Here is a 26,008-nt window from a genome sequence, read left to right as displayed (position 1 = left end):
AAAGTAAAACATGGAATTGAAAAAAAATAAAAAATTCCAGTTTTCGGAATCATAATTTCGTGGCGGTGAAACGAATTCCCACTAGATAAAGGTTCAGAAAGATTCCTGACGAATAACTCCACGGAGAAGTCGAGTCGGTGCAGAAGAAAAGGTCTGGAATTATATGCTAATAGTGGATCAACTTGGATTTCTATTAACCAAAGATCAACAACGATCAAGTGAAAGTGGGAAACAAACGGTTAACGGACGAGAAGAGAGATAGGAGGAGGAGGAGGAGGAGGAGGAAGATGAAGTAGTAGTTAGAGCCATGGAGAGGTTGATTGGCTGGGCGAAGTAAGAGAAAAAAAGAGAGAAGGGTTAAGAGGAGTTTAGAGATGAACTAGCAGCAACGTACCCCTCACCCCCAACCTCCTCCCTACTATTCACCTAGCCCACCGATCACTCCACCCTTACACCCACGCCCACTTATTTATTTATTTTTTTCCTTGTTTAACCCCCAAAGCCTAAAAGTCCACTCGTCCACCCACTAAAGAAGTCTAAAGAGTGCTGAAATGGGAACAATAACACCTGCCTCCCCCACCCCCCCCCCCACTCTTCCCACGACCGCTTCCCTTGTAAACGATACCTTTTGAAACTGACCTTCTGGAAGCCCTTTTGTGTCAGGGCCCCAATATCCGATTATTTTGCGTTTGTTTATTGCGTCTGTTTATAACAAAGTTAAATTAAACAAACCAGCTCTATAACCCAACACAACTAGGCCTAGTATATGGCTATTTGACATTGTTTCCTCTAACCCTTTCCTTCACTAATTACCCGAGATATAAATGAATCTGTTTTCTTCATTAAATAACCATAATCAATCAATAAACAAGAAAGTAATGCGACATTAACAACCTCTGCAACATATTAGTACTTCATTCGGTATAACTTTTCCCAAACCTTAGCCCAAGTAGGCCTATACGACTAATCAAGAGTAATCCTCATCTCTTTTCCTTGCCATAATCACCTAAATGAAAACAGATGGATTTACGAAAGTCCTTTAAAATCGAATTATTATGTATATAACAAATATTACGGCAAAATAATTATCGTGCAAATGAAAATTACGATGTCTGTAAATAAACTTTATTGATTAAAAAAAAAAAAAAAATTGAGAACAGCGTAATGCGACACGAAAACAAAAGCAGGGTTACACACGGAAGTCAAGGTGAAGTCCAACAAAAGCAATTCTAGGGCAAGGTCTCTCTCTCTCTCTCTCGCTGCAACTTGTGTTTATACTGACCACTTGAACAAATGTTTACTACCGTCACGTAGAAGAACCGGTCAATAAGAACTAGGCTCAAGTTCACGTCGGTGAAGCGAGTTACTCACTTTCATTGTTGTTTTCTTTGCGTTTGCTCTTCATTTTATGTTTTATTTTGCTTGGAAGGTTGATGGACTAGGCTTGTTTCATACAAATTGGTGCTTGATATGTTATTAATAATAATAATAGTACTATTAGTAGTAGTAGACTTATGACGTTTTTGTTCCACTTAAAACCGGAATTACTCTACGAAACAAAACAAAAATCTGACAATGGTTTTACCAAACATCGTATTAAAAACCATAATTTTAAATAAATAAAACTCAAGCATGCGTTTAAATAGAAAAAAAAAAAAATTAGCCATCCGAAAAACAACACAGGACATGACCGGAGCTGACCTGGCCACAGGGGGTGGATATTTGACAAACAAAGTTTTAAATCCTTCATTTCCTCTCCTTGCGAAAATAACGCTGTTTTGGAGCGTTCCCACAGTCTGCCATACCCACATTAGGGCCTCCCCCCCTCCCCCACAAGTGTGGGAACAGGCTAACTCATAATACAACGGTGCGTGGGTGAGAATAATAGAACAAAAATTAAGACATCATACCGGTTCTGTTCTACGTTCCAGACAGTAATCATATGGTGAGAGTACTTGTTATAGTTAATTAAAATAACATGTTAAAAGAAATAACTGTAAGATGTGCCTCAAAGTATATATATATACGGATTATGATTGCTAGTGGATGCATTGTCATGCATGGCTAGAGTCTAACGGATGAAGTTTTTTTTTTTTTTTCACTGACAAAAAAGTATAAAAAAAAAGTATTCAGCGTTACTTTTGTAAGTTCAAACTGGCTGACTCAAGTTTCGGTACGGTAACATGAGACTAAGAAGAAGAAGAAGCAATGTCCATTTGAAATTTTATATTTCCCGCAAGGTGTCTCACTTTTTTCTTTCTTTTTAACGGTACTTGAATCTTCTAAGTCTAGTTTTTACCTTATAAAAGATAACATATATTACATTTATATGTATATAAATGTGTACATATATTTTGTATGCGTTTATGAAGTAGATAGATAGATAGATAGACTAAAATTTGAACGAGTAGTTGGAAAAATTAAGACACACCTTGATGGATATATTCAATTTCAAATGTAGTTTCTTAGTTTCACTTACAATCATATATATATATATATATATATATATATATATATATATATATATAATATATATATATATATATATATAATATATATATATATATTCTAACTTAAAAATCGCTAGGACATCACGAGAGATTAAAATCTTAGCGATTAAATTATTACTATAGGTCTAACAAGTACTCGCCCTTAAATGAGGTCGTAGTGACACTAACCTAAAAGGAGTATATATGAATGCCTTTCCGTGTCGCCTCTCTTTGCTTCCTCTCTCAATGTACACCCAGCGGTTCCTGAAGAACTAGTGCGGTTCGAATGACGAAGGAACGAGAGTTGAACGAAAAAGAGTTCGTGTGTGAGTACGTGAGTGCAGACCAACGAACAGCCAGCCCGTCAACCAGCTGATCAGCGGCGCGGTGGTCGCCCACGGCCATCTTGACCGCAGATTTTTCTTTTTTTTTCTCTCTCTCTCGTTTAAAGCTTACCAAAATCTTACACACGCGCGAAAACAATTCTGAACAAGCTCGAAAATTAGTTTCGGTTTGTTTTCTATCACCTAACAAGACTGTAAATGTAACTTGAAAGATTCCAGGTACATTTATTTCTAAGACTCAAGGGCAATGAAAGACTCCGATAACGCATGAAAGATCCTGGAATGAACGAAAGCTAAAGCGACGTCGCCTCGGAGAGACGATGACACCGGACCCCACGATGGGGATGGCTACCGAGGAAAAATAATAATCTCGTACGAATAAAGCAGACCCGTCCCTGCTATTCTTCTACCTCTTTGTTCTGTGAAAATTCGTCATAATGCTCGCTATTGACTCATCGGTGCGTTGAGTCTTTCTGGACGACGTTTAAAAGAAGGGAGAGGAGACTTATACAAACCGGAATCTTTTGAGAGAGACCACCAAGCAAATTTCTTTTCAATTTCCGAGTACCTGACAGAAGATAATGGCGGGAATGTTTTCGTTTCCAACACACGGGAATAAAAATTCGCCTTAACTACATAAACATCAAGACCACAAATACTGATATTGCTGTTATTTTGTTTCACAAATATTTGATTGATTTTTTTTTTCGTTGTTGATACGTTATGTGTCGGTGGGTGGCGGGAATGCGACGGTTAGTGTAGGCGACCTTGCTACCCTCTCCCACCTCCCCATTCCGAACCTACCTATCCTATAATAGCCTCCTCCCCTTCTATACCACTCCATCCCAATAACCAGGCGTACCCATCCATCCATATCCACCTCAATTCCGTCTACCCACATCCTGTGGTACTAAATCCCTTTGCATAGACATTCGTGTCGCACAGTATTTTGAAAATTACCGGTGCAAGAATCCACTTCTTCCTTAGAAATTGGAATAATTCAGTTATTTATTTTAGTTTTCATAACCTTAAATATAACAAGAAATAAAAATACATCACAGCACTGCCTAAAACTTGCTTTGATAACACTTTGCTAATAAAACCTGTCTGTGGGTGTAGTTTTATAGCGGGTCTATAGGTCTAAAAAACCTCCGACTGCTATACTGAGCCAATCAATTTCTGATTGGAGCTTTAAAACTCACGCAAATTGGAGCTATAAATGACTGGTTTACCATGTTTGGAATGACATACCATTAAGGGTTTTAAAATCGCATAAAAAAAAGAGAAAAAAAATTCCTCAGATTTTCTTTTCGAACGTACACCACGCTGTAGGTCACTTTAGCATGATACTAGGCCTATGTGAATAAGTATATGTTCTGATTAAGTAAAGCTTGACGTCAGTATGAACTTGGAAAATAGGAATTAATACGATTCACAAACCTACTCCCTTGTAATTTTGAACTACTAACCACTGAGACAAAGGCTATAACACTGTTCATTCATCATAGAGAACATAATAGGACGGGAACAAGATATGCTGATGCATATAGTAGTACCTGGGATTACCAGAAGTGCCTAGACATTGAATTCTCCTAGCCGATGAGTTTGAGGTGATATGCCCCTCACCTAGGCGAATTGGGGAGGAGAATTAAATAAATTACGTGTATACATTAAGCTCACTATGATCCATCGTAAATTCAGTAGTGTATCTGGTTTCTGTCCCAGTACACCATCTGTGCTGGGGTGGATGTAATATTGGCCTAGTATTTTGTGCAGCGGTTCCGATTACAATTTTTATCTTATCTGTTTCCAAGGAGACTAGTCCTATGTACTTTCTGTCTAGACTGCCTGTGATAACATTAATATATAAGACGTACGGTAAGCGAACTACGTAACAATATTAATATCTCCAAATCAATGAGAAGAGTCTACAATAAAAAAAAAATACCACGAAAAATGTGACTAATTTAAGCTTTAAGGAAACTTTTTACCTGCTCAAGAAAAAAAAAACACATAAAGGTTGTGTAATCATTTCAAACAAGTCCTCATTATATACACAGAGCATGAAACAAAATTCTTGTGTGTATTTACAAATTTTGATATATATATATTATATATATATATATATATATATATATATATATATATATATATATATTGTGTCTATGTTAGATAATACACGTAGTTAACTGTTAAATATTTGCAATGTTAGAACATATGTGTATCAATAAAAAAATTGACCAAGCATTAAGGATTTCTAGCAAACCAGTGTAGGGTACACATAATCACTGTACAAAAATCTGTGCTATGTAACAACCGATACCATCAGTGTGAAACCGATATATATAGCCCTCGTACTTGACGTTTTAAGATCAAGGCGTGAAATCACCTGTCATGAGTATCTGATTACAGCAAATGTGGAAAGGAATAAAGGGAAAAGAAGAAGACAGATAGGCAAGGACCCCACACGAAAGTGAAAATTGAAATAAAAGTGGCATTAAGTGGCAGAGTGATAAATGTTGGTAAGAAGTAGGTCTAGGTGAAGAGTATGACTTGGGTGGAAAGCGTGTGCTAACAATGAACGTAGGAAAGTGATGGGGGATTAAATGTGGGCCGTTCATGAGTAGTATACAAGTGTCATCTTAAGGGGACGTCGAGTGGAACTTGAATGACCCGACACTCGAAGTACGATTATGTGGTAGAGTTATATGGCTCTCTGACGATGAGTAAGCATCCCCCTCAAAGTCTGACTGACTGGCAGTGTCGGACTGTTGTTCTGGCCGAGAGTTAAGGCCCCCATACACTGAACGATTGTCTGAACGATGGGATTGTCTGAATGCAAAAGTGGGCAGAGCTTCGTGTCAGAACGATCTCAGCGGGAATCTGTCACGACCAGGTTGCTGCTGGCTTGCGACTCAAGTCTGTCATACACAGATCGTTCAATGTGTGGGTTTGTCTGCCGATATACCTCTATCGCGCACGTCTCTTCTAGCGATGATGCCGTGTCTTCTCGAGACAAAATCTTTGTTCAGACTGAAATCGGTACGGATATCGCTCATACTGTGTGTGTGGGTCGATAACGGCAATCGTTCAGTGTATGGGGGCTTTTACACTTTCCCCCAAATGCGTAATATCGACACCACCACGATAACAAATACCAAATGATCTGGGAAAGTCTTGCTGCAGCGGTAAAAGCCTTTGTGTTGAACATGCCTGCTGGCTGTTTTTTTTACGAGCAATATACCCACAATATGTATACATATATATATATATATATATATATATATATATATATATATATATATATATATGGCTTGTCACCACATGTGAAAAAACATCAGCAATTAAGGCAATGTAAGCAGAATTGGTTGTTGTCTTAAAATTAAGAGTATACATACTATGTAGTCCTAGAGTTTAACTTAAGAAAAAAAGTCAAAAGGTTAAGTCTTAAGGTACTTATGGTACTATGTTGACCTACCTTCCATTAGTATTTTACAAGCCTCAGGTGTGGTAAGTACTGTCCATTGTTTGACTCCAAGTAAATTTCATCTGGAAGTTAATGATTTAATAACAGGAATGTCAGTTGGGGAGATATTTAGGTAATCATGTTGGTCGCTTCTCCGGTCTCAATTTTCTCTCACTCTTTCTCTCTCTCTCTCTCTCTCAAGAAAGACAGACTCTGAAGACATTGTTAGAGATGAAGATTAATAGATGCGCAAAAAAGCTGTTGGTTTTGAAGAGCATTTGAGCAAGGGCTTATGTATCAGCAGTTTCATCTCCAGCTGCACCAAGTGCATCCCACTTACGGTGCTTACTTTCAGTCTGCTGCTGCTGATGCTCCGCCTTCTCCCAGCTGCTAGACGTCTGATGGCTTTTGCCGCAACCACCTAGCACACGCCATGACCCATCTCCATCCTGTTCGTGTCTGACGTAACCGGCGGGAGGGTCGTCACCCATACAGCGTCGGTCCAGGGAAGTATTTGTCCGGTCAGTAACTAAAAGTCCACTGCCTACCTCTATGTTACCAGTACCGTCTCGTTTGTGTACCATGTAGTCCCCCCTTGTGATACTGGTGGCTGGCTGCTTGTCAGATACAACCCTCCAGTGTGTACCGTCATCACTCACATATTGCCCAGTTTTCATCAGTCTGTCGTAATCAACTCTCAAGTCACGCCCTTGTGTGTCAGACGTTAGTCTGATCGTAACAGGACTGTACTGTGTTCCATCACGATTGAGTGTCTCATCTGTCTGGTATGTGGAAAATTCTGTCGTTCTTTCTCTGTCATCTCTGAGTGTTTCTGTATTCAGTCTGTGTTCAGTGTGTTGAGAATAATCCTGGTAACTCTCGCTAGCCTCTACATTCTGTCTCTGAAGCCTTTCATTCTGATGGCTAACTTCTGTTGTGTCTAAACTACTAGTTGTATCAACATAACGAATTTGTGATTCGTCTTCACGTCTATCAATGCCCCTTGAAATTGAGGAAATAACTGTCTTTTTATCAACATTGTCTTTTTCATAAAGGTGCTGATCACCATATGTGTGCTCTTTAACAACATAACCTACATCGCTCCTTCCTGGCTCCTCATATGTATGTCTTGGATAGTAACCAGAAACCGCTTCATGATCAGGAGACCTTCTATCAGTGTCACTTCTTCCTCTTCCTGGCTCCCCAGATGTATGCCTGGGATAATAACCAGGATCAGTTTCATGATCAGGAGACCTTCTATCAGTGCCACTTCTCCCTCTTCCTGGCTCCTCAGATGTATACCTTGGATAATAACCCGGAGCACCTTGATGTTCAGGAGATCTATCAATGTCCCTTCTTCCTGGCTCCTCAGATGTATGCCTAGGATAACCAGACACAAGCTTTCAGTTCAGGAGAATCCTTCTATCAATGTCCCTTCCTTTCCTGGTCCTCAGAGTATGCTAGGATAACCAGACACAGTTCATGTTCAGGAGATCTTCTATCAACGTTCCCTTCTTTTTTCCTGGCTCTCCTCAGGATGTATGCCTAGGATAACCAGGACACAGCTCCTGTTCAGGAGATCTTTATGAATGCCCTTCCTTCCTGGCCTCAGAGTGCCTAGGATAAACCAGGGACACAGCTTCATGGTCAGGAGATCTTCTATGATGTCCCATTCTTCCTGGCCTCCAGATATTCCAGGGATAACAGGACACAACTTCAATGTTCCAGGAGATCTTCTATCAACGTCCCTTCTTCCTGGCTCCTCAGATGTATGCCTAGGATAACCAGACACAGCTTCATGTTCAGGAGATCTTCTATCAGTGTCCCTTCTTCCTGGCTCCTCAGATGTATGCCTAGGATAATAACCAGGAGATGCTTGATGTTCAGGAGACCTATCATACTGCAAATCTGGATGTGTAACTCTCTCGTCTGTAGATACAAACAGGTCACTTGATTGTCTTCTTTTTTCACTTGATATATCATGAGTATATGCTGACTGGCTTATGTTGCTATATTCATGTTCTCTTTTTTCATCAGTTCTACTTTGGTAACCTTGTTGATCCCTGGTATGGACATGGTGGATTACTTCTCTGGGATATAATGACCTAGGCTCATCATCTGGATGCCCCTTGCTAGCTTCAAAATCTGGAGAGTACACTCTAACTCTGTCATCACGTTCTGGTGAGCTCCTAGTAATTTCTCTAGTATCAACTTCCAGATATTCCCTTCCTTCCTTAGTTTCACTTGTACGTCTTCCATAATAGACATCAGAATCTGGAGAGTATCCACTATCATGAACAGTACGGTCACTAGGCCTCTCTGTTTCAGGATGGTATCTTTCAGTTCCTGTAAACTGAGGAACATGATCAGTGGGGGTGGCTCTTCCTGGTTTATCCTTAGGATCAGACTAGTGCTACTGTAATCTGCAGGATGCAATGATGAGGAATCAGGTGAATGCAATTTTCTAGTTAGATTCTCTGAAGGATATGAGTCCTCAGCTGAAGGCCTATCACTGTAACCAGAAGGATCATGCAAGCCAGGGCTATCAGTTCCTCTGGGGCTTTCTTCAGGTACTGACCATGTACCAGTCATATCAACAGAATGTGGACGGTCTCGATCTTTTGGTAGTAACTTATCTTTTGGTCCAAAGTATATGGAATATGATCCCCCCCACCACCACCACCACCATCAGGAGATATAGCATAAGAATAATCATAGGATACAGGTCGTTTAGTAACCTTTTTAGTGCATCTAGTATATTTGTAAGCATTCCGCAGCGATTCTTCTACTTCCTGAATATCCCTCTCTGGGGTATGGCGGCGACAACTGCAGGACTCTCCCCGAGGTCGCATGTAACTAGGTACAGAGCTGGTTGTTGATATTCCTGACAGGGACTGCATACTATGGGTTCTTGTTCCAGCATTATCATCTGAATCTCTCTGCATGTGATAGTTGTGATCCAAAGATGACTTTCTTGGCTTAGAAACCTTCCTAGTATGGGGTTTCATGTCCTCAGGTTCAGGAGTATTACTTTTCACAGAAAATGGGGATCTCCTACTACGCTCTCTTCTTTGAGGCATGTCGTTTCTTTGACCGATTCTCTTTGGTTCCACATCCTTTCTAGGAACAGTTCCTTCAACTTCCGTTTCCTTTTCCTTTGGTTTCATAGGTTTTCTTGTGGATTTAAGTTCTTTATTATCATACTTAGGTTGGTCTTGCTTAACAGTTCTGCTAGGTTTAGAGGAAGGTTCTTTCTTACCAGAGACTAAGGGTGAACCAGTTACTGCTGGCTTCCTCTGCTTACTTATAGGTTCAACGCCCCTTTCTTTTGAAACAATTGTCTTTTTTGTCACAGAGGGTTTATTTGAACCTGGTTTAATTTCTTCTCTCACTGGCTTCTTGACATCTCTAACAATTTGGGCTTTCCTTATTGTTGATGGTTCACTTCTTTTCTCAGTCTTGACAGTTCTCTTGTCTTTTCTCTCGGGCTCCTCTGCTTTGCCTGTTTTTCTCACTTTTCTACCTGGTGGCAGTTCTTCTTCCACTTTATCATCTTCATTTGGATCAGGGATTCTTTCTCTCCCTTTATGAGGTAAAAGCTTGTTCTCATCCTCTTCATCTGGTCTCAACAGTTCCGTTTCTTCAGCGTGAGGCAATTTCTGAAGAGGTTGTGCAAGGTCTTTATCTTCAGGCTTTAAATTTTCAAGATCTTGTTGTAATTCAGTTGCTTTTGTGACAACTGGTTCTCTTTCAGTATCAGGCACTTCATCATCTTTTTCTGGTTTACTTGTACTGTCATCTGGTGTTGCCTTCTCTTCATCAGGAATGCTATGCCTCCTGGCAGGCAGATCTACTTCTTCTCTAGGTTCACTTGGTTTCCTTGACAGTGGCTCTTCAACTATTTCTTCAGGTTTTTCTCCTTTGAATGCTGGTTCTTTCTGGCCACTAACAGGCTCACACACTCTGTCAGGCTTAATAGTTTGTGTAACAACTCGTTTATCCGTTCCTTGATCTCTTTTACCAGGCTCTTTAGGCCTGTCCTCTTTAGGCCTGTCAGTTTTGTTGGGTTTGCTTACTTTCTCAATGGGCTGTACATCTTTCCTGGTATGTACTTTAGGCTCTTCAATTGGCTTAGTATGCACATCCCTTTCTCTGTCAGGCTTACCAGTGTTCTTGGCTAAAGGTTCCTTCTTAGTTCTGCTTGTTTTTCCCGTAGGAGATGCCTTTTTGGTAATGGGAGATTTGTGATCATCTCTAACTGATCTTATTGTCTTTTTGTCCAGTCGTTCATCATTCTTGTAATACAATTTACTTGTTGGTTCAACTTCTCTACCAGTCTTAATTGGCTCTTTCTCAGTTGGCCTCTTTTCCTAGCATATGGATCATCCTTCTTATTTGGTTTACTTACTTTACCAACAAAACCTTCTTTCTCTGGTTTAATTGGTTTACTTGCTTTCCTATCCGGCTGGACTCTTTTCAACACAGGCGACTCAAGGTCTTCTGCTCTCACAGGTTCATCAGGTTTGTTTAGTTTCCTACCTGGAACTACTCCTTTGTCAGCAGGAGACTTAATATCTTCCCTTGCATCTGGCTTGCCTGGTTTGCTAAGTTTCCTAACTGGCTCTACTCCTTTATCATCAGGGAACTCATTATCTTCATCTGTATTAGGTTCACCTGGTTTTCTTACTTTCCTAAGTGGCTCTACTCCCCTGGTAGTAGGGGACTCAAGATCTTCTGTATCTGGTCTATCTGGTCTGCCTGGTTTCTTTGGATTTTCCGAGGTTCTACTCCCCTGGCACTAGGGGAATTTACAGATCTTCGTATCTGGTCGATCAGGTCTGCCTGGTTTGCTGACTGTCCTAACTGGTTTTCTACTACCTCTGGTACTAGGGGACTCAAACATCTCTGGATTGTCTATCGGATCTGCCTGGTTTCTGGACTTTCTAACAGGTTCTCTCCCCGGTACTAGGGGACTCAACATCTTCTGTATCATCGGAACATCTATCGGGATTGGTTCCATCGGATGCTGGTTTGCGACTTTCCATTAACCAGGCTTCTAACTCCCCTGGTACTAGGGGGGACCTAACATCTTCTGTATCTGGTCATATCGGTAGGTCTGCCTGTTTGCATGACTTTCCTAAACAGGTTCTACTCCCCTGCGGTACTAGGTGGGGACTTCCAACATCTTCTGTTATCTGGTCGGTTATCAGGTCTGGCCTTGCCGTTTGGTTGACTGACTTTCCTAAACCAGGTTATTCTAACTCCCCTGGTACTAGGGGACTTCAACATCTTTCTGTATTTTTTCTGGATCTATCGGGATTCTGCCTGGTTTGCGATTTCCTTTAACTAAGGTTCTTCTTACTCCCCTGGTTACTAGCGGGAACTCAAACATCTTTCTGTATTCTGGATCTATCAGAGGATCTTGCCTGGTTTGCTTTGACTTTCCTAAACAGGTATTCTACTCCCCTTGGCTACTAGGGGGACTCAAACAGCTTCTGTATTGGCCTATCAGGTCTGCCTGGTTTGCGGACTTTTCCAAACTAACGGTTTACTACCACCCCTGGTTACTCGGGGATTCAACATCTTCTGTATCTGGCCTAATCAGGTTCTTGCCATGGTTTGATTGACGTTTCCTTAAAACTGGTTTACTCCCCACCCCTGGTACTAGGGGAACCTCAACAATCTTCTGTATCTGGTATATCAGGTCCTGCCTTGGTTTTTTTTTTTTTGGGGGCTTACTTTTCCTAAACGGGTTCTACTTCCCACTGGTACTAGGGAGGGGACTCCAACATCTTCTTTGTAATCTGGATTCTATCACGGTCTGCCTGGTTTGCGTGGACTTTCCTTCCAAACTGGTTTTTCTAACTCCCTGGTATCCTAGGGGACTCAAACATCTTCTGTATCTGGCTCCATATCAAGGTCTGCCTGGTTTGCTGACTTTCCTGACCCAGGGTTCAACTCCACCCCTGGTAGACTAGGGGACTTCAACATCTTCTGTATTCTGGTCTATCAGTCGCTGGTTTGGCTTACTTCCGGACAGGTTCAACTCCCCTGGTCTTTAGGGGACTTAACATCTTTCCTGTAGATGCCTATCAGGATATGCCTGGTTTGCTGAACTTTCCCCTGAAAGGTTCAACCCCATGGTACTAGGGGACTGCAACATCTTCTGTATCTGGTCCTGAATCAGGTCAGCCTGGTTTGGCGACTTTTCCTGACAGGTTCAACTTCCACCTGGTACTAGGAGGACTCAAACATTCTGTAATCTGGTCCCGATCAGGTCTGCCTGGTTTGGCTTACTTTCCTAACGGGGGTTTAGCCCTGGTACTAGTGGGATCAAGCCATCTTCTGTATATGGTCTATTCAGGTACTGGACTTGGTGCTGACTGGTCCTAAATGGTTTCCAATACCTCTGGTACTAGGGCACTTTCAGCATCTTCTGTATCTCGTCATCACTGCCCCTGGTTTGCTGAGGTTTCCCTACCAGGCTCTACTTCCCCTGGTACTAGGGGACTAAGATTTCAGTATCTGGTCTATCAGGTCTGCCTGGTTTGCTTATTTTCCTAACAGGTTCTACCCCTCCCTGGTACTAAGGTTGACTCAGATTCCTTCAGGATCCCCCTGGGTCTATCAAGGTTCTGGGCCTGGTGCTTCTACTCTGGGTACTAGGTGGACTCAAGATCTTTCAGGTATCTGGTTCTATCAGGTTCTTGGCCCCTGGTTTGCTTGGACCTTTCCCCTAACCAAAAGGTTCTACCCTCAATGTTAACTAGCGTGGACTCAAGATCTTCAGTATCGGGTCTACCAGGTCTGCCTGGTTTACTGAGTTTCCAACAGGTTTCCTACTCCCCTGGTTCTAGGGGACTTCCCAAGATCTTCTGGGTATAGGGTCTATCAGGCTGCCTGGTTTGCTGGGGAGTTTCTACCAGGCTCGACTCCCGGGTTATTAGGGGACTCCAGATTATTCTGGTACTGGACTATCAGGTCTGCCTGTTTGCTGACCTTGGCTTTAACAGGTTTACTCCCTTTGGTAAGGTTTGACCTCAAGATCTTCAAAAAGGTATCTGGTCTATCAGGTCTTGCCCCTGGTTTGGCTGACTTTCATAACAGGTTCGGGACTCCCCTGGTACCTAGGTGACTCCAAGATTCTTCAGTTAATCTGGTTCCTATCAGGTTCTGCCTGGTTTTGCTGACTTTCCTAACATGGTTCTACTTCCCCTGGTACTAGGCGGATTCAAGATCTGCAAGTATCTGGTCTATCAGGTATGCCTCCGGTTTGCTTACTTTCCTAACTGGTTCTACTCCCCGGACCTAGGGGACTTTCAAGATCTTCTGTATCTGGTTTCCTATCAGGTCTTGCCTGGTTGTGACCCCCTTTTCAACAAGGTTTATCCCCTGGGTACTAGGGGGACTCAAGCATCTTCTGTATCTGGTCTATCAGGTATGATGGTTTGCTGACTACGACTGGTTCTACTCCCCTAGAACTAGTTTTTGACGCAAGATCTTCTGTATCTGGGTTTCCTATCAAGGTCTGCCTGGTTTGCTGAGTTTTTACAGGCTTCTACTCCCCTGGTTACTAGGGACTTCAAGATCTTCAGTATCTGGTCCTATCAGGTCTGCCCTGGTTTGCTTACTTTCCATAAAACTTCTTACTACCGGTACCCCCTAGGTGACTCAAGGGGATCTTCAAGTATAAATGCTTCTATAAGGTCTTGCCTGGTTTGCTGACTTTCCTAACAGGTTCTACTCCCCTGGTACCTAGGTTGACTCAAGATCTTTTCCAGTAATCTGGGTTTCTATCGGGTCCCTGCCCGTTTAGGCTTACTTCCTAACTGGGTTCTACTCCCTGGTACTAGGTGATCAAGATATCTTCCTGTATCTGGATCTATCAGGTCCTGCATGGTTTGCTGACTTTCCTAACAGGTTCTATCCCCTGGTTACTAGGTGACTCAAGATCTCAGTATTCTGGGCATCAGGTCTGCCGGGCTTTGCTGACTTTCCAACAGGTTCTACTCCCCTGGTACTAGGATTCAGATCTTCAGTAATCTGGTTTCCTATAAAGGTTCTCGCCTGGTTTGCTACTCACCTGGTACTAGGGGACTCAAGATTTTCTGTATCTGGTCTATCAGGTCTGCCTGGTTTGCTGACTTTCCTAACTGGTTCTACTCCCCTGGTACTAGGGCACTCAGCATCTTCTGTATCTGGTCTATCAGGTCTGCCTGGTTTGCTGAGTTTCCTACCAGGCTCTACTCCCCTGGTACTAGGTGACTCAAGATCTTCTGTATCTGGTCTATCAGGTCTGCCTGGTTTGCTGACTTTCCTAACAGGTTCTACTCCCCTGGTACTAGGGGACTCAAGATCTTCTGTATCTGGTCTATCAGGTCTGCCTGGTTTGCTTACTTTCCTAACTGGTTCTACTCCCCTGGTACTAGGGGACTCAACATCTTCTGTATCTGGTCTATCAGGTCTGCCTGGTTTGCTGACTTTCCTAACAGGTTCTACTCCCCTGGTACTAGGGGACTCAACATCTTCTGTATCTGGTCTATCAGGTCTGCCTGGTTTGCTGACTTTCCTAACTGGTTTCACTCCCCACTGTACTAGGGTCTCAACATCTTCTGTATCTGTCTATCAGGTCTGCCTGGTTTGGCTTACCTTTCCTAACTGGTTCTACTCCCCTGGTACTAGGGGACTCAACATCTTCTGTATCTGGTCTATCAGGTCTGCCTGGTTTGCTTACTTTCCTAACTGGTTCTACTCCCCTGGTACTAGGGGACTCAAGATCTTCTGTATCTGGTCTATCAGGTCTGCCTGGTTTGCTGACTTTCCTAACTGGTTCTACTCCCCTGGTACTAGGTGACTCAAGATCTTCAGTATCTGGTCTATCAGGTCTGCCTGGTTTGCTGACTTTCCCTACAGGTTCCTTAAACTCACTCCCCTGGTACTAGGTGACTCCAGATCTTCAGTATCTGCCGTACTATCAGGTTTCTGTCCTGGTTTGCTGACTTTCCTAACAGGTTCTACTCCCCTGGTACTAGGTGACTCAAGATCTTCTGTATCTGGTCTATCAGGTCTGCCTGGTTTGCTTACTTTCCTAACTGGTTCTACTCCCCTGGTACTAGGGGACTCAACATCTTCTGTATCTGGTCTATCGGATCTGCCTGGTTTGCTGACTTTCCTAACAGGTTCTACTCCCCTCCCCTGGTACTAGCGGGGACTCAAGAAATCTTCTGTATCTGGTCGTATCAGGTCCTGCCTGGTTTAGCTTACTTTCCTAACTGCGGTCTTCTACTCCCCTCGGTACTAGGGGACTCAAGGATCTTCGTGTATCTGGCTCTATCAGGTCTGCCTCGGTTCTTGCTGACTTTCTAACTGGTTCTACCCCCTCCCGGTTACTAGGGGACTACAGCAAATATTCTGTTATCTTGGTCCTATTCAGGTCTGCCTGGTTTGCTGACTTTTCCTAAACTTGGTTCTACTCCCCTAGTACTAGGGGACTCAAGATCTTCAGTATCTGGTCTATCAGGTCTGCCTGGTTTGCTGACTTTCCTACCATGGCTCTTACTCCCCTGGTATACGGGGACATCAAAGATCTTTCGAGTATTCTGAGTTCTTGCCTGCGGTTTGGCTCTTAACTTTCCTAACTGGTTCTTACTCCCCTAGGTACTAGGGGACTCAAGATTCTTCTGATATCTGGCCTATTCCAGGTTTCTGGCCTGGTTTGCTGACTTTCCTACAACAGGTTTACTATGCCCTTGGTTACTAGGTTTGACTCAGAAATTCATTGCAGTATTGGTCTATCAAGGTCTGCCTGGTTTGCTGAACCTTTCCATAACAGGTTCTACCCCCTGGACCCCTTAGGTTGACTCAAGAGGGGATCGTTCCGATTATCTTGGTCTATAAGGTCTGCCTGGTTTGCTGCTTTTCCTTAACAGTTCTTACGCCCCTGGTACCTAGGGGATTCAAGAGCTTCAGTCAATCTGGTCTATCAGGTCTGCCTTGGTTTCGATTTACTTTCCTAACTGGTTCTACTTCCTGGTACCGTAGGGGACCTCAAGATCTTCCCCTGTACTGGTCTATCAGGTCTGCCTGGTTGCAGGGGACTTCCTACAACTGGTTCTACTTCCCCTGGGTAATTAGGGGACTCAGCTATCTTCTGTATTGGTATATCAGGTTCTGCCTGGTTTGCTGACTTTTCCTTGAACCAGGTTCTACTCCACCCCCTTAGGTTACTAGAGTGGACTCAAGATTCTTGGTATCTGGTCTATCAAGGTCTGCCTTGGTTTGTGAGTTTCCTACAGGCTATAACTCAATGGTACTAGTGGGACTCCAAGATCTTCAGGTATCTTTGCGGTCGATCCGGTTTCTAACCTGGTTTTGCTTAACTTTCCCTAGCAGGTTCTACTCCCCTGGTTACTAGGTGGGGATTCAAGATCTTGCAAGTATCTGCTCTATCAGGTCTGCCTGGTTTTGGCTGACTTTCCTAAGGTTCTACCTCCCCTGGTACTAGGTGACTCAAGATCTTCAGTAAATCCGGGTCTATCAGGTTCTGCCCGGTTTGGCTACTTTCCTAACAGGTTCTACTCCCCTGGTACTAGGTGACTCACGATCTTTCAGTATCTGGGTCTATCAGGTCTGCCCGGTTTGTTTCTTACTTTTCCCTAACTGGTTCTACTCCCCCTGGTACCTAGGTTTGACTCAGATCTTCTGTATCTGGTCTATCATGGTCTGCTGGGTTGCTGGAGTTTTCCTCAGGTCTAAACTCCCCTGGTACTTATAGACTCAGATCTCTAGTATCTGGGTCTATCAGGTCCTGCCTGGTTTGGCTGACTTTCCTAACAGGTTCTAACCTCCCCTGGTACTGGGGATTCAAGATCTTCATATCTGGTCTATCAGGTCTGCCCTGGTTTGCTGACTTTTCCTAACAGGTTCTATCCCCTGGTACAGGGGATTCAAGATCTTTCAATTATCCCCTGGTTCTATCAGGTCTGCCCTTTTTGCTTACTTTCCTAACTGGTTCTCTCCCCTGGTACTAAGGTGGCTCAAAGATCTTCTGTATCTGGTCTATCATTTTTGTCTGCCCACTGGTTTGCTGACTTTCCTAACGGTTTTCTACTCCCCTGTACTAGGTACTCAAGATCTTCAGATCTGGTCTATCAGGATGCCTGGTTTGCTGATTTCCTAACAGGTTCTACTCCCCTGGTACTAGGGGATTCAAGATCTTCAGTATCTGGTCTATCAGGTCTGCCTGGTTTGCTTACTTTCCTAACTGGTTCTACTCCCTGGTAATAGGGGGAATCAAGATCTTTGTTATCTGGTCTATCAGGTCTGCCTGGTTTGCTGATTCCAACTGGTTCTACGCCCTGTACTAGGACTCAGCATCTTCTGTATTGGTATAATCAGGTCTGCCTGTTGCTGACTTTCCTACAGGTTCTTACTCCTAGTCACTAGGTGATCAAGATATTGTGTATATGGTCTATCAGGCTGCCTGTTTGCTGGTTTTCCTACCAGCTCTACTCCCCGGTACTAGGGACTCAAGATCTTCATAATCTGGTTCGATCAGGTCTGCCTGGTTTGCTTTACTTCCTAAACAGGTTCTACTCCCCTGGTCCTAGGTGACTCAAGATCTTCAGTATCTGCTCTATCAGGTCTGCCTGGGTTTGCTAGACTTTCCTAACAAGGTCTACCTCCCCTGGTTAATAGGTGACTCAAGATCTTCAGTATCGGGTCTATCAGGTCTGCCCGGTTTGCTTACTTTCCTAACTGGTTCTACTCCCCTGGTACTAGGTGACTCAAGATCTTCTGTATCTGGTCTATCAGGTCTGCCTGGTTTGCTGAGTTTACTACCAGGCTCTACCCCCTGCGTACTAGGGGACTCAAGATCTTCTGTATCTGGACCTATCAGGTCTGCCCTGTTGCTGACTTTCCTAACAGGTTCTACTCCCCTGGTACTAGGTGACTCAAGATCTTCAGTATCTGGTCTATCAGGTCTGCCGGGTTGCTGACTTTACTAACAGCGTTCTACTCCCTGGTACTAGGTGACTCACGGATCTTCCGTAATCTGGTCTATCAGGTGCTGCTGAGTTTGCTGACGTTCCTAAACAGGTTTACTCCCTGGTACTAGGGGATTCACGATCTTCAGTATCTGTCTATCAGGTCTGCCTGGTTTGGCTTACTTTCCTTAACTGGTCTACTCCCCTGGGATACTTAGGGGACTTCAAGATCTTCTGTTTATCTGGTCTATCAATGTCTGGCTGGTTTGGTGGACTTTCCTTTTAACAGGTTCTACTCCCCCTGGTAATAGGTGGACTTTTTTCAAGATCTTCAGGTTATCGGGTCTATCAGGTCTGCCTGGTTTGCTGACTTTCCTAACAAGGTTCTACTCCCTGGTTACTTTAGGGATCAAGATCTTCAGTATCTGGTCTTATCAAGGTCTGCTGGTTTGCTGACGTTCTAACCCAGGTTTCTTTACTCCCTAGGTACTAGGGATCAAGATTTCCTTCAAGTTCTGGTCTCTCAAGGTCTGCCCGTTGCTTACTTTCCTAATGGTTCTACTCCCCTTTAGCGTACCCCTAGAGGTGACTCAAGGCATCTTCTGTATATGTCTATCAAGGTCTGACACGGTTTGCTTGACTTTCCTTAACAGGTTATACTCCCCTGGTCTAGGTGACCTCAGATCGCAGTATTAGGTCTATAGGTCGGCCTGGTTTGCTGACTTTTCCTAACAGGTTCTACCTCCCCTGGTACTATGGGGATTCAAGATCTTCAGTATCTGCGTACTAATCAGGTTGCCTGGTATTGCTTACTTTCCTAAGTCTTCTATTCCCCTGGTTACTAGGGGACTCAAGATCTTACTGATCGTCTATCAGGGTCTGCCGGTTTTTTGTCTGACTTTCCTACAGGCTTCTACCTTCCTGGTAACTTAGGGGACTAAGATCTCCTGTATCTGGTCTATCAGGTCTGCATGTTGCTGAACTTTCACTACCACGGTTATACTCCCCTGGTATAGGGGATTCAAGATCTTCAGTATCTGGGTCTATTCAAGGTCTGCCGGTTTTTTGTGCGACTTTTCTTAAACAGGGTTCTACTCCCCTGGGTACTAGGGTCGGGGACCTCAACATCTTCTGTATCCTGGTCTGTCAGGGGTCTGCCCCTGGTTTCTACTGACTTTACCTACCAGGCTTAACTCCCTTTGGACTAGGGGATTCAAGTCTTCAGTATTTCTGGCTCTATCAAAGGTCTGCCTGCGTTTTTGCTGGATATTACTAAACAGGTTTCCGACATACACCCCTGGTACTAGGGGAATCAAGATATTATGGGGTATTCCTGGTTTTCAAGGTATATCATGACTGGTTTATGCTGGACTTTACTAACTGGCTTACTCCCCTGGTACTTAGGGGACCTCAAGGATCTTCTTTGTATCTGCGTCTATCAGGTTTCTGCCTGGTTTGCTTTGACCTTTCCCAACCAGGTTCTTACTTCCCCTGGTACTAGGGGACTCAAGATCTTCTGTATCTGGTCTATCAGGTCTGCCTGGTTTGCTGACTTTCCTACCAGGCTCTACTCCCCTGGTACTAGGGGATTCAAGATCTTCAGTATCTGGTCTATCAGGTCTGCCTGGTTTGCTGACTTTCTTAACAGGTTCTACTCCCCTGGTACTAGGGGACTCAACATCTTCTGTATCTGGTCTGTCAGGTCTGCCTGGGTTGCGACTTTCCTACAAGGCTTACTCCCTGGACTAGGGGATTCAGATTTCAGTATCTGGTCTATCAGGTCTGCCTGGTTTGCTGACTTTCCTAACAGGTTCTACTCCCCTGGTACTAGGGGACTCAAGATCTTCTGTATCTGGTCTATCTGGTCTGCCTGGTTTGCTGACTTTCCTAACTGGCTCTACTCCCCTGGTACTAGGGGACTCAAGATATTCTGGTATTTCGGTCCTATTAAGGTCTGCCTGGTTTGCTGACCTTCCTAACAAGGTTCTACTCCCATGGTACTAAGGGGATTCCAAGGATCCCCTTTCAGGGGTATTCTGGTAGATAGCGTTTCCTGCCCCTGGTTTGGCTTTGACTTTTCCTAACAGGTTTCTACTTTCCCCTTGGGTACGGTAATAGGGGACTCAAGATCTTCTGTATCTGGTCTATCTGGTCTGCCTGGTTTGCTGACTTTCCTACCAGGCTCTACTCCCCTGGTACTAGGGGACTCAAGATCTTCTGTATCTGGTCTATCTGGTCTGCCTGGTTTGCTGACTTTCCTAACTGGTTCTACTTCCCTGGTAGTAGGGGACTCAACATCTTCTGTTTCTGGTCTATCTGATCTGCCTGGTTTGCTGACTTTCCTACCAGGCTCTACTCCCCTGGTACTAGGGGACTCAAGATCTTCTGTATCTGGTCTATCTGGGTCGCCTGTTGGCTGAACCTTCCTAACTGGTTCTACTTCCCTGGTAGTAGGGGACTCAACATCTTCTGTTTCTGGTCTATCTGGTCTGCCTGGTTTGCTGATTTTCCTAACTGGTTCTACTTCCAGTGTATGGGGTCAACGATCTCTGTTCTGGTCTATCTGATCTGCCTGGTTTGCTGACTTTCCTACCAGGCTCTACTCCCCTGGTACTAGGGGACTCAAGATCTTCTGTATCTGGTCTATCTGGTCTGCCTGGTTTGCTGACTTCCTAACTGGTTCTACTTCCCTGGTAGTAGGGGACTCAACATCTTCTGTTTCTGGTCTATCTGGTCTGCTGATTTTCCTAACTGGTGCTACAGTCCCAGGTAGTTTTCGGTGGACCCTCAACACTCTTTCGGTTTCTGGTCTATCTGGTCTGCCTGGTTTGCTGATTTTCCTAACTGGCTCTACTTCCCTGGTAGTAGGGGACTCATAATCTTTCTCTGTACCTAGTTTCCCTGGTTTGCTTATTTTCCTAACTGGTTGTACTTCTCTAGTAGTTGGGGATTCATAATCATCTTCTGTACCTGGTTTGCTTACTTCAGGGATAAAGCCATCTGTATTTTCTAAAGGTTCAGACAATCCGCTTGGGGAATCTGATTCTTTGACAGGTCTGCTTGGTTTTCTTACTGGTGTTTCGTTTCTCTTAATTGCTTCTTCAAATTCTCTGACCTGATCACTTACCTTTCTGGTTGGAGGTTCTTTATCGTGGGGTTTCTTCGGTTTCACTTCACCTCGAGGTTCTGAGTCGTAATGAGCTACTCTCCTGGTGTTGTCCTTTTCCAAGTTTTCAATATCAGAGGGCTTTTCTCCCTCAGGTGAAAATTCAGGCTTTCCTTTTAATGGTGCAACATCATGTGGCATGTCTTTTCCAGGCTTCTCACCACCTTCAAAAATTAATGGTTCTTGAGTTCCACCAACAGGCACAGGAATCTGGCTTGGTTTGTTGGCTGGTGACCTTTCAATATCCTTCCAGAGAGTCGGAGCAACTGGTTCTGAGACTGGTATACCCGATTTCTTCCTGCGAGGGACTTCCTTCTCAGGATCATGTGAAGGAACCTTTCTTTCTATATCTACTGGTTCTCTTGGTTCAACATCAGAAATTTCATCAGGACGCTGAAGTCTAGGTATGTCTTCATCCTCGACGCTATCGGGTTTAATAGTATCAGAACCTACGGTGTCTGATATGTCTTCATTTACTTTTTGATTTGGTTTAGTGCCATCAAGACCTGTGTTGTCATCTTTTGGTTCAATTTCTGTTGCTCTGGTAACATCTAAATTATCTACTGGCAATTCTACTTCTGGTTTACTGATCTCATTGGTCTCTGGTTTGTCAATTGGTTTTCCTTTAACATCCTTTTCTTCAGGCTTTGAATGTTCCTTTGGTTTCCTGGTTGGGCTAGCCTTATCAGTGGGTTTCTCTTTTGTTCTGGACCCGTCAATTGGCTTCTCTGGTTTACGCTTTTTAACAGGTAGGTCATCATTTTTCTCTGATGGCTTCTTTGTTCCTGTAACAGACACTGTACTGGGTCTATCTCTTGGCTTCGTTTCAGGAACAGGAGATACCTCTTCCTTACCGGGCTTACTAGATTTCTCTGGTTTACTTCTTTTAGGTTTTGAATCGTCTGTTTTTATGGCAGAAGGCACTATCTTGGTTGATTCTACTGTCTCTGGCTGCTTAGTAGGCTTTTTTAATGATGGTTCTTCTGAAGACTTCTCTGGCTTGGGGTAATTTCTAGTTTTGGGATCAGTGTCCTTTGTTTTTCCAGGTTGCCTGCTTACCTGTTGCTCAGGTGAAGGTTTTACTGGTTCAGCTTTTTTCTTCACAGGTCTCTCCTTTTTCTTTGTTGGCTCTAGCTTTTCAACTTGCATTTCTGGTCTTCCCTCAATGACTAATGTTTGCTCTCTAAATTCTGCTGTTTCCAATGATGTCTTTTCTATCCTTTCTGAGACTACTTCACGCAATTCACTAACCTCTTTGTGTGATTTAGTCCTAGTTGCTTCACTAACAACTACTTTACTCTTTCTTTTTCTTGTACTGTGTTTTTTGGTTTTGGAATCCTTACTTTCTTTCGTCGACTGTTTTCTTTTCTTTTTAATCTCACCTTTGTCTTTGCCACTTTCAGATGATTCTGAATCAGTTGAAGATTCCTCTGAACTTGTGTCACTAGAATAGTCTTCACTTATGTAATAAGTTTCTCCTTCCAAGAACTCTTCAGAGTCCGCATGGATGAACTTTTCACCTGTCTTCTTTACAAGAACTCTTTTTCCTTCTCTAATTGTTGTTTCAGAAGTGACATCACGAATGTGACTCTCTTGCGTAACGGCTTCTGTTACATGTTTTGATATCAGTGTATCTTCCGATTGTTTAACAGAACTGACATGGTCAATTTGGTGCAAAGATTTTTGGACAGATGTGCTACTGAAGTATGTTTCCCTTGTGACATCGTTCAGTTCCGTTTCATGTACACTGTGGAAATACTTCTTGTCATCTGCCAGTTCTTCAACATTCCTTTCAGTCACTACGACTTCCTGTGGTTCATCTTCGAATGGGATCTTCCCTGTGGGTTTAGGACTTCTCTTTACAAGTTCTGGTTGGCTATTCTCCTTTCCAGGTTCTCTTTCATTATCCTTGGTTAGATCCTTCTTTGGTTCAGTCACGGCTGCAGGTTTTGTTGATCTTTTCTTTGCAGTTTCTGGTTGTTCACTAGAGAAGACAGGACTCTTCCTTGTGGGTTCACGTATTTCAGACTTGAGCGGATCCTTCTTTCTTGGTTTTGGTTGCTCAGTCTTGTCAGCATCCTTTCGTTTAGGCTTCGTGTCTTCATCAGTCTCTGTTGGACTCTTCTTCCTTGGTTCTGCCTTGACTGGACCAACTTGCTTGGTTCAGAATCGTTAGTGGACTTCAGAGGACTCTTCTTTTTTGGTTCTGGCTTCTTTTTGGGCTTAATGGTACTCTTTCTTGACTCTGGTTCTGTATTGGTCCTGAAAGGACTATCCTTCTCTGGTTGAGAAACTTCCTCTGATCTGATTGGACTCCTTTTTCTTGGATCTGGCTCTTCAACAGATCTGAATGGACTCTTCTTCCCTGTATCTGGCTCTTTGTCAGACCTAACAGGACTCTTCTTTCTTGGTTCATGCTCTTTGTCAGTCCTAATAGGACTCTCCCTTCTTGGTTCCAGAGTTTCAGTTGACCTAATGGGACTCTTCTTTCTTGGTTCATGCTCTTCATCAGACCTGATAGGACTCTTCTTCCTTGGTTCATGAACTTCAATTGGACTCTTCTTCTTTGGATCAAGCTCTTTGTCAGACCTAACAGGACTCTTCTTTCTTGGTTCAGGAGCTTCAGTCGACTTGACTGGACTCTTCTTCCTTGGTTCTAGGTCTTCATCAGGCCTAACAGGTCTCTCCTTTCTTGGTTCAGGAGCTTCATCAGTCCTAATAGGACTCTTCCTTCTTGGTTCAAGAGTTTCAGTTGACTTAATAGGACTCTTCCTTGGTTCATGCTCTTCATCAGACCTAATAGGACTCTTCTTCCTTGGTTCAAGAGTTTCAGTTGACTTGATAGAACTCTTCTTCCTTGGTTCATGCTCTTCTCGACTAATGGCTCTTCCTTCTTGGTCAGTTTCGGTAACTGGACTTCTCCTTGGTTCATGCTTCTCACCTAATAGGACTCTTCCTTCTTGGTTCGAGAGTTTCCGTCGACCTAAAGGGACTCTTCTTTCTCGGCTCAAGAGCTTCAGTTGATTTTACTGGACTCTTCTTCCTCGGTTCTCGTTCTTCATCAGACCTAATAGGACTCTCCCTTCTTGGTTCAACAGTTTCTGTTGACTTGATGGGACTCTTCTTTCTTGGTTCATGATCTTCATCAGACCTAACAGGGCTCTTCTTTCTTGGTTCATGAACTTCAGCTGGACTCTTCTTCTTTGGTTCAAGCTCTTTGTCAGACCTAACAGGACTCTCCTTTCTCAGTCCGAGAGTTTCAGTTGATTTTACTGGACTCTTTCTCCTTGGTTCCAACTCATCGTCAGGCCTAATAGGTCTCTCCTTTCTTGGTTCAAGAGCTTCAGCCGTTGTGACTGGACTCTTCTTCCTCGGTTCTAGGTCTTCATCAGGCCTAATAGGTCTCTCCTTTCTTGGTTCAGGGGCTTCAGTCGACTTGACTGGACTCTTCTTCCTTGGCTCTAGGTCTTCATCAGGCCTAACAGGTCTCTCCTTTCTTGGTTCAGGAGCTTCAGTCGACTTGACTGGACTCTTCTTCCTTGGCTCTAGGTCTTCATCAGGCCTAACAGGTCTCTCCTTTCTTGGTTCAGGAGCTTCAGTCGACTTGACTGGACTCTTCTTCCTTGGCTCTAGGTCTTCATCAGGCCTAACAGGTCCTCTCTCCTTCTTGGAGCTTCAGTCGACTTGACTGGACTCTTCTTCCTTGGCTCTAGGTCTTCATCAGGCCTAACAGGACTCTCCTTTCTTGGTTCAGGAGCTTCAGCTGTTGTGACTGGACTCTTCTTCCTCGGTTCTACCTCTTCATCAGACCTGATGGGACTCTTCTTTCTTGGTTCTAGGTCTTCGTCAGACCGAACAGGACTCTCCTTTTTCAGTCCAAGAACTTCAGTTGATTTAACTGTGCTCTTCCTCCTTGGTTCTAACTCATCATCAGACCTAACAGGACTCTTCTTTCTCGGTTCAAGAGCTTGAGTCGACCTGACTGGACTCTTCCTTGGTTCTTGCTCTTCGTCAGACCTGATGGGACTCTTCTTTCTTGGTTCATGCTCTTCATCAGTCCTAATAAGACTCTTCCTTCTTGGTTCAAGAGTTTCATTTGACTTAATAGGACTCTTCTTCCTTGGTTCATGCTCTTCATCAGACCTAATAGGACTCTTCTTCCTTGGTTCATGCTCTTCATCAGACCTAATAGGACTCTTCTTCCTTGGTTCATGCTCTTTGTCAGATCTAGCAGGACTCTTCTTTCTTGGTTCATGAACTTCAACTGGACTCCTCTTCTTTGGTTCAAGCTCTTTGTCAGACCTAACAGGACTCTTCTTTCTCGGTTCAAGAGTTTCAGTTGACTTAACGGAACTCTTCTTCCTCGGTTCTCGTTCTTCATCAGACCTAATAGGACTCTCCCTTCTTGGTTCAACAGTTTCAGTTGACTTGATGGGACTCTTCTTTCTTGGTTCATGATCTTCATCAGACCTAACAGGACTCTTCTTCCTTGGTACAGGAGCTTCAGTCGACTTGATTGGACTCTTCTTCCTTGGCTCTAGGTCTTCATCAGGCCT

General features: G+C 43.6%; 3 protein-coding genes across 3 annotated transcripts in view; all 3 read right to left on the bottom strand.

The window, feature by feature from the left end:
• Window positions 1-26,008, bottom strand: part of LOC135214979 (titin-like) — a gene marked incomplete in the record, with an annotated part of 228,146 nt that overhangs the window by 85,208 nt on the left and 116,930 nt on the right.
• On the bottom strand, window positions 14,379-20,282 carry LOC135214530 (uncharacterized). The gene is made up of 5 exons (XM_064248903.1): window positions 20,277-20,282; window positions 19,773-20,010; window positions 15,305-15,484; window positions 14,949-15,206; window positions 14,379-14,863 (listed from the first exon to the last, which is right to left on the bottom strand). The coding sequence occupies exons 1-5, from the start codon at window positions 20,280-20,282 to the stop codon at window positions 14,379-14,381; spliced, it is 1,167 nt and encodes a 388-aa protein (XP_064104973.1).
• LOC135214529 (neurofilament heavy polypeptide-like) lies at window positions 20,845-24,589 on the bottom strand. Its single transcript, XM_064248902.1, has 4 exons — window positions 24,520-24,589; window positions 23,686-24,345; window positions 21,110-23,596; window positions 20,845-21,025 (listed from the first exon to the last, which is right to left on the bottom strand). Exons 1-4 carry the CDS (start codon window positions 24,587-24,589, stop codon window positions 20,886-20,888), a joined length of 3,357 nt encoding a protein of 1,118 aa, XP_064104972.1. The 3' UTR covers window positions 20,845-20,885.

Source organism: Macrobrachium nipponense, chromosome 46, assembly GCF_015104395.2.
Source record: "Macrobrachium nipponense isolate FS-2020 chromosome 46, ASM1510439v2, whole genome shotgun sequence".
Taxonomy (NCBI): Eukaryota; Metazoa; Arthropoda; class Malacostraca; order Decapoda; family Palaemonidae; genus Macrobrachium; species Macrobrachium nipponense.
The sequence above is the reverse complement of the archived record's forward strand: the minus strand, read 5'-3'. Positions and strand labels throughout refer to the sequence as shown.